Source organism: Pleurodeles waltl, chromosome 10 (assembly GCF_031143425.1).
Source record: "Pleurodeles waltl isolate 20211129_DDA chromosome 10, aPleWal1.hap1.20221129, whole genome shotgun sequence".
NCBI classification, from domain to species: Eukaryota; Metazoa; Chordata; class Amphibia; order Caudata; family Salamandridae; genus Pleurodeles; species Pleurodeles waltl.
The window spans coordinates 240,567,062-240,585,332 of NC_090449.1; the positions used below are offsets into that span (position 1 = coordinate 240,567,062).

Genomic DNA, 18,271 nt, shown 5'->3' on the forward strand with positions numbered 1-18,271 from the left:
TAACATGACCTTGGTTTTGTCTTCATTAAGTCTTAGTCTACAATTAACCATCCACCTGGCCACCTCTTAAAGACAAGGAGTCAGTTGTAGGTGACCTGAGCTTGAGTCAGGGGAGATTGACATGACCAACTGAGTGTCATCGGCATAGGAGACTATTGACAGCCCATAGGAGCGCACTACCTCTTGCAGGGGGTGCATATAGAGATTGAAAAGTGTGAGGCTTAAGAAAGAACTCTGAGGCACTCCACAGCTCAGGTGAAGGCTTTCAGAAAAACAGGTACAATCCTCCAAAAAGGAGGTGAGCCACTTTAGTGCCATTCCTTTGAGACCAGCATTAAAAATTCTCTGAATAAGAGTAACATGGCCAATGGTATCGAAGGCTGCACTTTCATCTAAAAGAATGATGGCAGCTGAGTCTTCACAATCCAAGTGACGTCTTAGATCTTCAGTCACTGCCAGCAGAGAAGATTCCATGCTGTGCTGTGGTCTGAACCCCATCTGGGTACACCAAACCACAGCACCGAAACAGCCCTCACTGTGGCGACTGATGACATCAGAGGCATCTTTGACTGAGCAGGAACAGCTGCACTCATCCTCCTCAACCTCTCCACAGGTTTTGATACAGCCCCCTCAGCTCACTCATCAGAAAGCTTCAGCACTTAGGTATCTGTGGACTGGCCCTCAAGCGGATATGCTCCTTTCTCACTGACAGAACTCAATGAGTTAGACTTCCCCCCTACAACTCAGAGCCCAAGAAACCCACATGCAGAGTCACTCAAGGATCGTCGCTCAGCCCAACACTCTACATGCCAAGGGGCATTGTCAGAGCCCACTACATCAACATAATATACTACACCAAAGACACATAGCTCATCCTCTCCCTTAGTGACTTAACCAGTGCTGCCAAAGCAAACTTTGCCAACTGCATGAGAAGCATCGCTCCTTTGATAAAAAAACAACTGCTTCCACCTCTACACAGACATAATCAAATTCTTTGCCAACAACTATGCCCCCCAGGACATCTCTTGGTGGCCCTCAAAACCTGGCCCTCAAATTCACGCCTGCAGACCATGCCAAGAACCTCAGGGTCATGCTGGACACCAACCTCTCCATGAGCAGACAGATCAACGCTGTCACCTCATCATACTTCCACATTCTGCAAATGGTTCGCAAGATTTTGAAGTGGATCCCACTCAACACCAGATGAACAGTTACCCAGTCTCTTATCACAAGTAGACTTGACTAGGGAAGCACCGTCTTCTTCAGAATTCCAGGCCATGTTCTATGCCGACTCCAAGCCAACCAGAATGCCACCAGACTCATCCTGAACATCCTCTGAAATAACCACAACTCTCCACACCTCAAAAGTCTCCAATGGTGCACAGTCCAGGAAAGTTCAAGCTACTCACCCATGCCTACAAAGCTCTCCACAACACCAGACCACCATCCTTCAACCCCTGCTTCAACTTATATGAACCCACCAGACACCTTTAATATGCTTCCCAGGCAAGGGAACCCCCTCACTTTGATCAAGAAGACCAGAAGCGAAGGATACTTAGAAAGACCTGGAATGACCTCCCACAACACCTCAGAACCTGCCCCTCCATCATGCACATCCGAAGGAACCTCAAGACATGGCTCATTTCAAACTATTTTCAAACATAAAAGTACTTGTGTTCCTACTTTTCTATGTGTCTGTATGTGGTCATGCTTATAGATTATTGTGATGGGTCTGTGCTAAGAGTTTGTCAAATCCAAGGAATGCTGCTATGCATTTTCCTCAATCTGTAATCATGTTCTCGATGCTACTTTGCCATGTCTTCGAGAGATATTTTGATCTGTTATTGGTGGAATTCTCGAATTAATCTCAGCCACTAGTAATTACTCAGGGCTGCATTCCAGTTCATCATATGTTTGCACGTCCTTGCAACTCAGACAGGAACCAGCTATATGGAAATCAGCCTTGGTCCTGCACCAACAGGAAAAGCCCAGTGCGACTGCCAGGCCATGTCCTCTTTGAACAGGAGCACAAGCAAACCCAGATTAATTGTTCATACTAAGGTGAGGCATAAAGTAGTAGGACAACTTAAGTGCAAACCCAATTCTTGTTACAGAAGGTACAAAGGAGTTTTATTTAGAAGTGCAAGTAATTTTGTTTAGATGAGTACTTCCAAGAAAGCAGACAATGATTGTTGCAACCAAAACATGGTGTACTTCAATTAGAGGCTGGTTTAGGTAGCCGTTATATGTTGAATTATATTATTTCATTACATTGCTCCTATTTTTGCAGTGCTCCATTCTTATTGTGTATTAGTTGACCCATTGTAGTTCCCGATCTAATGTTATGCTCAGATGTTTATATATGTCCACCTTCTTATTTCAAATTGCTTATGTGCCAGTTGCTGCAGAACAATGCCTGTCCAATATATGTCCACCTTCTTATTTCAAATTGCTTATGTGCCAGTTGCTGCAGAACAATGCCTGTCCAAAAATCAAAATTTTAGATTTATTAATAGTGGCTTTCAATGTATTGTTATTGACATAAGCAGCCAGCATGTTAAGCATATGTTGTAGTCCTACTGCAGTTGTGTTCCATAGCAAAAGGTAATTGGCACAATATAGAGACTTCATATTCATGGTACAGGTGAAAGTGGAAAAAATACAGTACTTGTTCTGAGCAGTTGCTTAAATATATGTTAAAGAGCAGGCAGTAAGATGCTGCTTTGTAGTCTATCTCTCTTTGCCCACCACGCCATCTCAGACAGGAAACAGCCAAACACAAATCAACCTTGGACTTGCTCCAGTAGCAACAAAACAACCCAAACTGCCAGGCCAAGTTCTCACTAAACTGGCCCACAAGCAACCCCAAGCCTATTTCGGCCTAGTTGGGCCATGTCATTGAGATATAGCATGAACCTTGTGATACAGGGAGCACAAGACCCACATGTGGGCATGCCCGCCACACTTACGGCATCACACTCATGAAAAAAGTAATGGGTGGAATGCTTGCATTAATCTGGTAATTAATCGTGCCACATGCCAATCTATTGTTTTTTCGCAGGGGAAGGATTTTACTGCCTTTCTGCCCAACCAGAGTTGATGCTTCCAAGCCAGTGCAGGACACTGAATGGGAGATCAGTGGGCAGAGCACAGGAGAATGGAAACACAGAAGGTTGTTAAACAGAAAACCCATCTTCTTATGCCTGATGCCTCGAGAAAACAACCTTTTCATGAATACGGCAACACCAGCCTATTCCCATCCAATATAGTTGCATTCCCCGTGTTTATTATCAGAGTGTGCTAATCCAAGATTGTGTTAATCCTTTTTCCTGTGATGTAGTTGCCTCCCTAAACCATGTAAAAAGAAGCTTTGGTCAGAGAAGAAAGTGAAGCAATGCTTCTGTATCCTTATTTTGTATTGCGTTCACTGCCCACTAGACTTTATTTCTAGGCTCTTCCTCATCCCTGTCCCAGGATAATGTTCAAGACCTGTATCATGTTTGATCTTTAATCAAGAACTACCAATATTGCCTAGGAAACATTTGCTGTGGCTGTTTCCTCCTAACTTCGACACTTAGGTCATCATTATGACATCAGCGGTAAAAGCCGCTTACCACCGCAGTGACGACCGCCAAAATACCGCCACCGTGGCTAACATCCGTCCGCAATATTATGAGCACTCCCTCACTTCCACTACAATAAGGGCGGAAATCCGGCAGTGCTCATGGTGGTGAACAGTGGTAAGCTGGCACTGGTACCACCAGCACCGCCACGCCAGTAGAACGCCACCAGCCGTATTATGACCAGTAATACGGCCTGGCGGTGTCCTGCTGGTGGTAGCAGTGCCCCTTCCTGTTCCCTGCCAGAAAACCTCCACGCCCAAGGTAATTTGGGTTTCCGACAGGGGAGGATGGCGGGAGGGTGGGGGGTGTTGTGTGTGTGTGTGTCTGAGTGTGTGCATGAATGTCTGAGTGAGTGTGTGAATGTGTCTGTGTGTGTTGTGCTGTTTGTGTGGGTGTATGCGTGTTAGTGAATGGGTGTAAGAATGGTGAAGTGAGTGTGTGTCTGCATGTCAGTGTGATCATTGTAAGAATGTGTGTGAGCATGTCTGGATGTATTCGAGTATGAATGTGTGTATGCCAGTGTGTGTATGAATGGGTGTATGCCAGTGTGAGTGACTGGGTGTATGCGTGGTGCGTGTCTGCGGGTGTGTGCGTGTAGGGCTTACCGCCATGGTTTTAGTGGCGTTTTTAATTCCACGAAAATCATGGTGGTAGGCCGGCTCATAATGACGCCGGCGGTATTGTGCCGGCCGCCGGGCTGGAGATGCACATGTCCGGCCCGGCGGCTCATATCACCATGGCAGTATGAATGGAGAAGTAGGGGGTTGGCTGCAGCCAACCTGACAATCTCATAATGTGGCGGTATGTACCGCCAGCCTGTTGGCAGTCATACCGCCACATTGACCCTCACCATTGGAATCATAATGAACCCCTCAGTACGTTACAAATACATACTAAGTGCAGAGTAGCACCGTTGTTACAGGGTGGGGTTGTCTTTTCCTCTGGTAATCAAGAAGAAACAAGCAAGGCCTTCAAAGCATCCAGTTCTTGACAGCTGGTTGTCTGTTCTTGAGTTACACGAGTGCATATTTTTCTTAAATCAAAATTAATAATTTCTGACATTTTGGAGTCAAAATTAATGTAGAGTGAAGTACAGAGAATAGCATACCATATATGATAATATTGTTGATGTATGTTAGTTATATTCCACAGTAGAAAATGTGAATGAAAAATTGTAATAAAACTCACCTTCTTGAATCAATAAATCCCATCGAATAAAGAGATATTTCACCAATCAATGCATAATCCGGCACCATCATAGCAACTGTCCGAAACAATGCCTGATGAGGTGATGACAAACATTTTTTAATAAAAAATAAACATAGCTTTACACTATTCTAAAACCATACCTGCTCAGGCTACATCTTTGAAAAAGACTCTTTGCAACCTAGGGTAACTATTAAAAGCTTCATCATTAAATTATCATATTGGGCTACTTTTTATGCACATTGCTACCCTCCATTATTTAGGGATGTTGAGCAATCTATGGTAAAAGAAAATAAATTCTATACATTTGCGTATATTAGTTCTGATGGAAACGTGCCTCCTCTGTAGACTAGCTGCAAAGCTTCATGCTACTGGTAAGGACACCGGAAACAAGTTACTAGACATTGACCAGTTGTGGCAACATGCTAACACATTCAATGGCAAGAGACCTAGCATTCCTTTAGTTCTGACATATTTTTTTATTTATGATTGGGCTCATAAGCGAGGTGGGAGAATTATAAGCAGTCCGAAAATAGTATCCACCAGAAACAATGTTACTATTACCATTGCAGATTCTCTGGGCTTGAGCCCCCAAAATCCTAAAATTACTGCCATAGTGATACATCTAGGTCTGGAACAGATTACAGTTTTTTGATTTCTCAAAGAATCTGGGAAGCTGCAAAAGTTGCATCTTTTGAGGAGCTTTCACGTGCTAAAGAATTTACATATGTTCCTGTCAATGTTGTACATTTATGCATATGTAAATGATTAGCAAAAGTGCAGTGGCACATGTTTTTTTTTCTCAACAGGAGAAAATATTTTTCTCCTTAGAGAAACGTCTTGACTTCTGATTCCCATCCTGAATAGGATGTACTCCTGCCGTGGATAGGATTAAGTCTTCCACTTTTAGGAAGGGAGCTGCCATTAGGTTTATGTCAAGATGATCATGATACTGCAAATTATTTTGATGCATCCCAAATACCACTAGTGGCAGGCAAGAGAGACTAGTTTTGACATTACCTTCTAGCGCTTCCTGCAACCTTTAAACTAAAAAACATTTGGCTCAAATTTATAGAAAAAAAGCACTCAAATAAAATTTTATTTGTGTGATTTTTTAAACCACTGGCCATGCCTCCTTAGCAGTTTCCAGAATTTCAGTGCCAGTGACACAGAACTGAAAACTGAGGAGGCTAGGTGCAGGACGCCATTTAGGCACTAGAATATGGTCATATCCGGCGAGCATCAAGCAATGCCATTAAGACAATATCGAACATAAAGAGGGCCCCTGGCACTGTGATAGCATCAAATGTTACAGGGGTTGCAGTCTGCCAACAGGGCTATTTGAAAGATAAAGATTCTTCTAGGGTGAACAGTAAACATTTGAAATCTCATTATCTCCCTAAGATATGATTTACTAGGTTGGATTGTATACATTGTTGTGTCTTATGTCAAGAAAATATTAATAGGTCATGATTGGACCTGTACCCAGTCGTACATATTTTTGATGAGTAAGGCTCAACTTTTTTAACTTACTTCTTTGTCACATTTTAAGTTTTCTATATGTTAACTGTTGCCCCCTTTCAGTAAAGGTAAAGTTATTTTTTTTACAATACATGACATCTAAATACAAGCAATAGAATATTAATATTATTAGTAATATTATCTTGCCAGTTCATTAATAGAAAAGTACCTTTAGATTATCAGGGAGCTCTGCACGCCCAGCATACCCGGGATTCATAGTTATGAAGACGGAGCAGGTTGGATTCAAAGTTAGTTCTGTTCCTTCAAAGATGAAGGTTTTCAGCTTTCGAATGATAGCCTGCTGTATACTCAGAATCTGTTGTGCAACTACAGATAACACTTCCACCTATTTTTGAGCAAACACAATACAATATGCATAAACATACATAAAACAAGCATGGCGCTTCTAAATTGATCAAGCACAACACAACCTTTGCATATTTGTTAAATATTCTCATAGGCACAGATATAACTAAGGCCTACCTAAAGCTTCCACTGTAAACTCCATTTTAAATTGCTTATATTTCGATCAAATGTGAACAAATTACCTATAATTATTTAGTTCATATTGGAATGATAGTTTGAAAATGTTTGAAAAAAATGAAAAAAAGTCCACCTGATTGCTCTTGGGGAGATTGAAAAGAACCTCATGGTTTAAAATAAAATTTGAAACATAAAATATATATTCTTTTTACATTGCTTAAAAATAGAAAGTTTACAGATTGATTGCCTCTCATAGCTAAACCTTTACCGTCAAATATAAATTTGTTTTTTAGAGTTGTAAAAAAAAATGCATTTGAGTGCATGTGTACTATTGCAGTAAAAGTGACCGATCAGTTTAAAACCAATGCTCAACCAAGGAGACACAGACATACTATTGATTAATTTAACAAACTGACCTGCATGTGACAGGTCAGCCTGGACTGGAGAGTGCTTCTCTGGGATGTTCTATCAAGACCACTCATAACCACTTGTACATCCACATATTTGGCTTCCTGTGATATTCTTCTTCTCCATAATACATTCTCTGCTGCCGGTGGTTCAATCAGATTGGCTATCCGATTGTTGACCTGTTGGTAGCTGTGCCACAAATTGCAATTGTGGCTGACCAGAAGACCAGCCCCTTCTTTGTCATACTGTCTTAAGAGCACTCAATGCTATTCTGTTTTTAGTATTTCCCATATCAATCTGATGGTTGCAACTGTGCTATCAATAAGATGAACTGAAAGGCAATTATGACATCATAAGTGTGGCCCTTAAGAACATTCTGCTCTTTCCTCCACCATTTAAGAGACAAAATTTTTTCTGGTGACAATATTTCTAAATAGTTCAAGTATTCTTGGCATAGTGTCCAGGTAAGGAGAAAACTGGGATAATTTGCCTTAGAAGGTGTACTGTCACCAATGTCTACCATTTGTGTACTTGCTTCTACGTTCTCAATTGCTGTCCTCACAAATGTCTGGAATAAGACTACTTTACACAAACTTTATGCAATGTAGTTCATTATTAGTAATGTTACATTCCTTCCCTAAGCCTCTCTAAAAAGGGGCTGTTAAAGCACTTTCTTAACATTTGCTGTACTATTGACATCTGGTGGGAAAGGCACTGCCAAAGTCTGTGAATACCTATAATATTTTGACTGCCTCAATGTTCATTTCAGTTGCACCTGATTGTCCTGGCACTAAACCGAAAACACCCACAACTACTCTTCAGGGTGCCACACAAGTATGAAAAACCCCTGTAGTCATAATGAAATTTAGGCATGTGTAATTAATATTTGTGTGAACAAAAGTGGCTTAGGTTTTGCCTGTCACTTTTGTATATAGTTATGAATTAAGAACTTATGTACTTTTCCATGCTCATGTTCACCTTACGCATGAAAAAACACTCTATGAGTTGGACTTTTGATAAATTCACCCAGTACTGATTTTAGGCACAAAGAAAGAAATGGTAATGACTCTGCCTTTCCACAATTGTTTATTTCTGATGGAATTTTACAATTGTGATGGTGAAGGATTTGGCTTTTATTACAGAGATATGCTTGAAAAAATGTTCGAGTCCCGACTTGCAGTCGAGTCTATCACAAAATAATGCTGGGCCTATTCACAAACTGCATTTTGTTGTTTGTTTTTTAGTAGTGTAAAGGTATTACAAAAAACACATAATGCTATTCACAAACCAATGTGAAGAGTTTACACATTAACCTCTCCTATCTTTTTCTGTGCAGCAATTTAAGTTTCTCCACACAAGTATACACTTTAGTAGTAGATTTTGGAGAAACTGGGGGAGTGGCTGAAAAATGGGGACTACTTACTAAGAAATGGACAGGTTAAGATAGGTAAGGGAGATGTTTAGGGAGAAATATGTATCAATCCACAAAAGAGTAAACCCATTTCTATTTACAAACTGCCCTTCTAAAGTTAACACACCCAAAAAAGGACAGAAAATTGCAGTAAATTACTCCAGCTCAGAGTTGAAGTAAGACCAGTGCCACACTTGGCCAACCACAAGTACTGTAACACCTTCCTACAAAGATGATTCAATTAGCTAATGAAACCATCAGCTACAAACTAGTGCAACTTGCCAACCAGTTGCCACAAACAGAATAGTTATCTTTAGGATAGAAAATCACCATGATTATTCCTCACTTTAAAAAAGGGAAAGCGGGCATCATTCCTAATTAATTAAATGCCTTATAATGGTTCTATGTCCTTCCACTACTGAATACATTTTTCAAAGATTTGCACAGGCGGGGTGGCTGTTAAAAACAGGGTTGATGGTTGAATGGGATGTTAGCCCTGGTCAAGCAAGCAACAGCCACAGTTCCTGGCATGGAGAACCATAAACAGTCACTAACTCAACCTATGCTTTACCCGGGGTACCTTGGCACAAAAAGTAGTCAGGCTTAACTTAGAGGCAATGTGTAACTATTTATGCAGCACACAAACAGTAACAAAGTGAAAACACAATACAAGAAAAAGCCCACACCTATTTAGGAAAATAAAGGAAATCTTAATAACTTATTGGACACCAAAAGAACAAAACTCCAATCAGTAAAACTGGAGACATGAATTTTTTGGTAAAAACTAGTGCCTAAAAGATCGAGGTGTCAACCGTTGACATCTAGTCATGCGAGCCTGGATCAATGTCGAAAAATGTGGCCGACTTCATGGTTCGGATTTAAGAAGTGGATTTGGATATAAGAAGTGGATTGGGCCCAGTCAGTGCTTTACCTTCAGACTTAGAAGATTTTTCAAGAAAAATGTTCAGAGTAGGTAAAGTTCAGCGAGTCAAGGGTGCACGAGTTGTCTGTGGAGGGAGTGTTGTTGTCAGGGAGTCTCTGTTTTTTTGGAAGTCGAAAACCTCCAGAGGGATGAGGCAGCAGGTTGTAACAGAAGACCAGAAGATCGAATAACCCTTTGGCAAAGGTCCCCTCAACAGGATTTGCTGCTGCGAAGTTTAATGTAGTAGGAGTAGCCGCACAGTCAGGCTGACTGGTGATGCACGTTGGGTGGATTGAAAGCTGTTGGTCCTGGTCTACCCTCCGTTCTCAGAGCAGATTGTAGCCAAAACCTTTGGTAAGCCCCAAGTCTTGCTTTTTGGCTTTCTGGGCACCTTTAGAACCACAATCAAGGGACCAGAACTAGTGGGACACCACCTGGGGGCTCAGGACTCACTCAGGCTGGGCCACGGTGCGAGTTCAAGAGGGTGGGAGATTTTCATGTCCTTGTGGCTCTGAACAGGAGGTCAGCAAACTAGCCCTTGGAGTTGTGTGATCAGGTGAAGATGCAGGCCTCCAACAGCAGGGCTGGTTTCTAAGGGTTCAAGGAAGGCTCCAGGCAGCAAAACAGCCCTTCCAAGTAGAGCAAGGCATTATTGCAGAGTCACAGCAGCAGGCAGAACCTATGAGAGTCCTTCAGCAGGTTCAGAAGGTGAAGTGAAAAGTGGGTCTGAGGGTCCCAATTTTATAACTGGTGCCTCCTTTGAAGTTTGGGAGGTTTTTTTAGAGGTTTCTCTTTGAAGAGTTTGGAATTTCTTGACCTTTTGCCCTGGCTCCAGGCTGGCTGCAGTCCCAATGTGGAGGTGATAAGCCCTTTGTGTGAAGGCAGAGCACAGCCTATTCAGTTGCAAGGTGGGCTGTGCCCAGATCCGCCCTCCCACCCTGTCGGTAGATGGCCCATTCAGGCATATCTAGTTGCTCTATTGTCTGACTGTCTGGGAGGAATTAAAAAAGTCTGTCAATTACACCCAGTCATGTGACCCAGACGGGCTGCAGGCACCACACTGCCAAGGACAGGAAAATGCCATCTTTCTAAGAGTGGCATTTTCAAAATTGTACTTTAAAATCCACCTTCACCATAAAGGATGATTTTTCATTAATATTTCATAGATAACAAACAAGATATGCTTATCTATCTTCAACCAAACGTCAGTACTTTTTAAGTGTAATACAGGTCCCCATTGTTATCCTATGGGGCACATAGGCCTCACAGTCGTGAAAAACAAGTTTAGGAATTTTTCACTACCAGAACAAATAAAACCTAAAAGTACATGTCCATTCGGAATTTCCTGGCGGTGTCCCAAGTCGGAATGACCTCGGCAGTCATCCAATTCGCACCGGGGTGCAAGTGGAAACCTCCAGCCCGGCGGGCTGCGGTAAAGCGGCGGGACGAGCGGGGACGCGACAGTTTGGCAGTGGCCAAACCGCCCCTGTTGTAATATGGTGGTCTGCACAGTCGGTCTCACGACGGTGAGACTGCCACAGCGACTCTGGCGGTCAATGGATGGCCAGGGTCATAATGAGGGCTTAAAATATTTCTATTCATAACGTTGCTTATGTATGTTGGATTTTTGTCATTTTGGTCTTGTTTGATTTAGATAAATATCGGCTATTATTCTAAACTGGTGTTGTGTCCCTTTTGTAGTGTTTTCACTGTGTTACTGTGTGTGTTGGTATAAATACTTTACACATCGCCTTTGAGACAGGCCTGGATGCTTGTGCCAAGCTACCAATGGGGTGAGCAGGGGTTGTCTTAGGAGTGTAACTCCCTTACCCTGAGTAGAGTGAGGGTCCCTGCTTGGACAGAGTGCAAACTGACTGCCAACCAGAGACCCAATTTCTGACAGGAACAAATATCCCCACCAAAGCCCATTGGGTCAACTAATATCATATTTTCTTCTAGTGGGGCGACTAACCACAACCAAACACTAGAAACAAGAAACCGTACCTGTAATAAGTATCTGGTGGTCTGAAGTTTGACATGTCCATGTCATGATGAAGTTATTGGCTATCCTGTCGAACAAGATGTTTCATTATGAATATACCCAGAAGCCATTCAAGACATTTATAAGGGGTCAAAAGGGTGGATGAAGAATCTCAAACATGTTCCGGACCTACTAGTTGAAGCTCACAGACACAGAATGTCAGGCTCTTCAAAAGATGAAAGTGGGGCCAGTTGGTGATGATAAAAACGTTTAGCTAACGCTTGCACAAATTACCCATATATTAGTCAGCAGGACTCATCCTGTAATAGGAAAATATATTCTATCCTCGAAAAGATGAGTGCTGTATGCTGCAGAAAAGACATCAACGAGACAGAACAAAATCTGCAGAAGATGCAACAATGAACTATAACTTGAAATCTCCTATACGTCTGAGCAGTTGTATTCATTATGACTAGCCATTTGTCCAGGCAAGGAGAAAACTGGGATGATTTCCTTAGAAGATGGACTGTCATCAATGCATAGCATTTGGGTCCTTGCTCTTAAATTCTCATTTGCTATTCACATAAATGTCTGGAATATGCCTATTTTACACAAACCTTTAAAAAAATATTATTTAAGTATTAATAATGTTCAGTTCATAATTCACCCTCCTCTAAAAAAGCGACTGTTGATGCACTTTCCAACATTTGTTGTACTACTGACATCTGGCAGGAAATGCATTGCCAGTGCCTGTGAATACCCACAACATTTTGACTGTCTCAATGTTAATTTCATTGGCACTTGATTGACCTAGCATTCACCCAGAAACACCCACAGCTACTCTTCAGAGTGCCACACAAGTATGAAAAAGCGTGCTATTCATAGTGAAATTTAGGTATGTGTAATTAATAATTGTGAGAACAAAAGTGGCTTCGGAAATCGCCTATCAGTCATGAATATATTTATAAATTCAGAACTTCTGTTTTTTTCCATGCTTAGGCTGAACTTACGCATGAAAAACACACTATGAATCAGTCCTTGATGAATGCACATGATGCTGATTTAAGGCCAGAAGGAAGAACTTAAAACTGATAATGACTGCCCTACCACATTGTTTATTTAAAATTGTGATGCAGCAGGATTTGGCTTTTATTACAGAAACATCATTGAAGAACTGTTCGGGATGCGACTTACGCCCCAAACTATTACAAAATAGTACATGGCCTTTTCTCAAAGTGCATTATGTTGTATGTTTTGTAATAGTGCAATTGTACTACAAACAAACCACAAAATGCTATTCACACACCTATAAGCGGAGTTTACGCATCCTCCTATCTTTTTTCTGCCCAGATATCTCAGCTTCTCCACACTCGTATACGCTTAAGCAGTGGATGTGGGAGAGAGTGGAGAGCTGGCTGGAAAATGGGGAATACTTACTAAGGGAGGAGTAAGGACAGGTTAAGGTAGGATGAGGGAGAGGTTTGGGGAGGGACTTTTAGCCACCCACAAAAGAGTAAACCTCTTACTAGTCACAAACTGTCTAAAGGTACTACACCTGAAAAAAGGACCCAAAATGGTAGTAAATTACACCAGCTCAGAGCTGAAGTAGGTTGAGCGCCATACATGGTCAACCACTAGTACTGCAACACCCTTCCATAGAAATAATGGAGTTAGGGACTTAAAATAACACCCCTGAGAAATAATGTTGAAATAAAAGAAATTTTTAAAATACTTAAACATATAAATAAATATAATTTAATATAAAATACAAAGTAGTACTTCTGCTTTCTTTAATTCCCGGAATGCAAAATGGATGACCATATTACAAAAGGAATGTAGGATAGTGACCTTCTATACGTACATCAGGTGTGTTGAGGTTTTTTGGTGTCATGTCAAGACCATAATACTCCACTAGATGTGGTAATGTACCTAATTTCCTGGATGTGATAACTGGCAACAGGTTTCACATGAAGGGTTGCACCCTAGGCAATGAAATGTCACAAATAGTCAACATGAAAACATGTGTATGTCACACATAAGCAAACTGAATACTTGGTAGCTATGTACAAGAGATTAAATGCTAAAGACAGTATCATTACTCCAACAGGTGTTTAACACATCGACAGTTTAGGAATTAAGAAAACCTAGACAAGAAGATGGACATTTAGCTAGAAAAAATGGACAACTATGCACCTCAATTCTGTTGAATTCGTCAAAGCAGGCCCATGCTCCAGACTGTGCAAGTCCCTTGAAAAACTTGCCCATGGCTTTGTAATCAAGTCCATCTGAACAATTAAAGACAACACACTAAACAGAAAAAACAAACACAATTCAGGGTTAGAGATATTGTTTACACCAAACAGTTTGGTTTCTATAATGTGGTACACATTGAAGAAGGTATTCCAACCTATCAAAGAATCAGTTGTGTTAACAGGGTTCGTCCAACAAAGATCTTACTTAATTCATTTACGATGTGCATCCAGTTATTGCGAAAGTTGTTCTAGACAGGGAATAGCGGCAGAGGTAAAACGTTTACATAAGTGTTATAAGAGAATTAGATGACAGCATGTGAGCACTTTTTCAGAACTCTATGCTTAATTAGACCTTCTTGACTTATTTTTTAACTTGATCTGAGTTAATATACATATATATATGTATATATCTGTGTGTATTTCTTTTTACCTTCTTCCCCCCCTTGTGCGTATGTGTGTTGGTGTGTGTTCAATTTAGCTTTTGTGCTGACAGGCAGGGTGTGCATCAAATATTCTTTATTTGGATAATTGCTGGACTATATTTTATGTGTGATAGATCTTTTGTTTAATTTTTTGGCAAGGTTATTTTTAGGGTACTGCATTTTATGAAAACTTCAAATTCATTTAATTCGAAAAAAACGGAAGCGTGCCAGCATACTCTATTTCCCATTTAGATTGTAAGAAAACATTCCTGATAATCTTTCGTGGAATATGAATGCAAGAGGACTGAACAAACTGAGGCAACACATTTACAGTGAACAGAAGAGGAACATGACTTTCCCAATGACAGTCATGCAGCATTTGTACATATTTTTCGCATAAAGGACTGACTCACATTCACATCATGTATGCCACGGAAGGAAACTCCGCCAATTCCGCCCAACCAATATAAATATCAGTAGTTCAAGATCAAGTAGCTCTTATTACAGAAAAGGTTGGAAACCCCATATTCGTATCACAAATCTTTTAACTCAGGCTTTATAGTGTCCATTTTTTTTACCAAGCTACCTACTCAAATTACATTTTTCTACAATATAATGTTAATCACACTCACTGGACTACACTTTTAAACTTTGTTTTGGCAAGTCTACAAACTGCTTTGGAAAGAAAGAATGTAAAAATAAACATATGCAATTAAATAAAAATGGAAAACATGTTGTATAGAAACATAATTTGAATATGGCAAGATAAAGTGCCTCTGCAAAGATATTTTCACTCAACACTTAAAGGGAAAGTTAAGAACCAGAGTTAATATGACCCAGTAAAGAAAATTGATACTGCATTTCTTCATGTGTGTGCGTACTATTAGGCTATGCAATGTCCACAAGTCATGTCACTATATTCTCAATATTGTATCAACCAAAAGTAAAATGGTAAATGTGACCATGAATATTACTTGAGAGCTAAATCAAACAAAAATAAACATAACAAGTAGTGCTTAAATACTGCAAAAAAATCATGAGATACAAAACTACAGCACCTTATGTAGTGATTTTGTTTTTAGAGCATAACCACCAACACAATGAGAAATTGTTTAGTTGTAAACTAATTTAGAAGATCACCAGAGACAAAGTTAATGGCAATACTTACAATATACTGTATAATGTTAGACATCTGCCAAATACCTGTTTAGCCAATGCTTTTGCAAGGTCCTTGGTTGTTTCTGTTTTGCCAGTTCCAGCAGGACCTTCTGGAGCACCGCCAAGATTTAGTTTTAGGGCTCCCATTAAAGTTCTATATAAAAATATTTTTGGTTACTTAAAACAGATGCACGGATTCATCGACCAGATTGAAGATGTAATCTGCTGCTTCCTCAGCTCACTTCAGCATTTTGTGAACTCTATCTCAATACTAAGCTGCAACAATTTTGCCTATTCAATTAGGTGACTGGTAAACATCCATGTCTTTTATGTACAAATTAAACTTTCACCACATATTTTTGATTTCCATAGTTTTAAATACCATAATTACAAAGTTTTGCAATGTTTATACACAATATGACATATTTTAACAAATATTTAGTATTTAAAAATAGTACAAGTTCCCTGAATTCCTTACTTCAGTAACAGTCATGTGAACATGAATTAGAGTATTGCCAGTGTGGCAGCCAATAACACTCCTCTGAATGCATTGAATAACTACTACTGTTGGATGGCTGTTTGAGGAACCTGGCTGAGAGTAGTATCATCCCTTGTCTCCCTTTAACTGCCTCGATTCCTCTCTTTTTCTCTCCTGCCAAGAAGGAACGGGACATGTTGTAATATACTGTATGATGGAGGGAAAGAACTGGGGAGAGGAGGTGCAGATGCTAAAAATACCCATTGTCAAATAGCATGTCTGACTGAAAAGCTGGCGGCCAGTAACACTTGCTATTGTCCATTGTCGTCTTCTTATGCCCAAACATTTGCCTGGGTTTGCTAGGTTTGTGCAGACCAAGCGTTATTAGACAGCTTCTTGATGAATAACACTATGCTAGTCCTTCCCTGGTCTGACATGCTTACTAACAGCAATTTGTCTATCAGATGTTTCATTGAAAAGATGCTGTAGCTGAGGTCTTAATTGTTTGCTATTGGTACTTTTGTCATCAGTACTTTAGCTGAGAAACTTCATAAATCAAAGGGAAGTACCACAAGCTTTGAAGACTTCTTCAATACTGCATTATGTTTAGAATGTTATTCTCTTCGCCTACAAGAGCCAATGTTGGGCTTGTAACTTGTAGATTACATATTTTATGCTCCCACTTCTCATAAAGCTGCTACATTCTGGATCCACTAGAATCTTTTAACTGTGTTACATAAGAAATATAGGTTTTAACTTTTTAAGTAATCCCAGAAGGAAGACATCATTGCATTAACACCATCCATCGTATATCTGATAAGGTGAAATATGCAAGGACTGAGGAACCATGAACACAGTTCTAGGGACCTATTCTCACCAGGAGCATGCAGAACCTTGGTAAAGTACCTCAGTTTCCTGCTGTTGCGCCACATCTGAGAAGGCAGTGGCAGTAGATTCTTGATTGAAATTATAGAATCAGGTATTGATCAGAGACCTCCAATTGTAGTGGCTCAGTAGTAGATCCATTTGGGTTAGCTTAGTCATTGAAAGTCCCTGTAGCAGCCCCTCAATGTGATCCCGCACAAATGTTTTCCCTCATTGAACACATCCGATGGAGGTGGACCATTTCCTTCCTGAGGAAGCAGTGCACTTAAAGACTGCTCACATCCTGCTGTCTGGCTTACATTAAGCTTCTTTACAAACAAACCAATTTAATGGGGGATGGGGTCTTTACAATTCTCATGGACTCAATCTCAAACTTCTGCTAGTTGCTTGATCCACCTGCACTTCATCAAGCAAAAGGGAACTCAAAATGTGTACAGGCTATTTCTTATCTCTGCCACAATATCAGGGATTGCTCTATAGTCTACACAAACAAGTGGAAAATACAAAAATTGGTTTTTATCTGCTTGCTAAACCTCTCCTTCAAATTGCTAAAAAAGCAATTTCCCGTTTCCATTTCGTAATATCAGCTACCTCACAGTTGACTCCTTACACCACCTGTACTCTGAACACCCTTACATGTGTTACACTTAGTTACACCCTGGATCCAGATCATCAACCCTCCACCCTCCCAGTTTATGCACAACCCCCCATCTTCACCAGCCTGAGCCCACATCCTAAGCTGACACCATGCAGCTACAGTCTACATCTGCTGGTAGTCTCCTTTGCTATCTATAATATTATACCTACCGTCATGCATCTCCATCATTGAAACATTATTGTGGGCACTACTACTCAGCCCCACACAATTGTCTAATAGCCAGGGCTGTTGATAGTGTCATTGTTGTTAAGTAAAAGCGGTCAATAAAAACAGGTTTGAAAAAAAACATTGCTAAAAAGCAGTGAGAGATGTGAGGAACCACTCTTGCGCTAAAGCAACTAGCTATTTCTAGATAAACTGCCCAATTTTTAATAGGAAAGTAAGCTGACACGGGCCATTTCTGATTTTTACTTAGACTGAGGAGGGTAAAGTTATTTTTGCTTTGAGTATTAAAGGCCAAGAGAACTCATTCACATTAATTTGAGTCATTAAGAAAAAGAAGGGCAGCAGCAGGATGACTATTGGTCAATGATAAGGTATTCTAAGTGGGACTGAAGTTGGGGGAAATGGGACTTTAGCAGCAAGTTGCTCTTCCCAGGTAACAAAATGCAATCCATCTCATTTATGTAAGAAAGGGGTGGAAAAGGGAGGCCCTACATGGTCGACCTTGCACCTCCCCAGTGTATTTTTAAAGATGGGGACTGGTGAATAGAGGGAAGGGTGAAAAAGAAGGAGCAATGAGGAAAAAACAAAAGATTTAGGCTTGAAGTGAGGACTTGTTGGTCATATAATTCTGTGGTCCTAATTAACTGAAGGTTCTTTCAATAAATATTAATGGGCTCAAGGACATGCATAAAACTAAT

The 18,271-nt window shown here is 40.5% G+C and overlaps 1 protein-coding gene across 1 annotated transcript in view; it reads right to left on the minus strand.

Moving 5' to 3' along the window:
* Nucleotides 1-18,271, minus strand: part of DNAH3 (dynein axonemal heavy chain 3) — a 536,699-nt gene that overhangs the window by 244,628 nt on the left and 273,800 nt on the right. The window contains exons 29-32 of the mRNA XM_069210285.1: nt 15,433-15,541; nt 13,749-13,862; nt 6,520-6,696; nt 4,812-4,903 (exon numbers count right to left, since the gene is read on the minus strand). Coding sequence (XP_069066386.1) covers nt 4,812-4,903; nt 6,520-6,696; nt 13,749-13,862; nt 15,433-15,541 — 492 coding nt within the window. The remainder of the gene's footprint in view (nt 1-4,811; nt 4,904-6,519; nt 6,697-13,748; nt 13,863-15,432; nt 15,542-18,271) is intronic.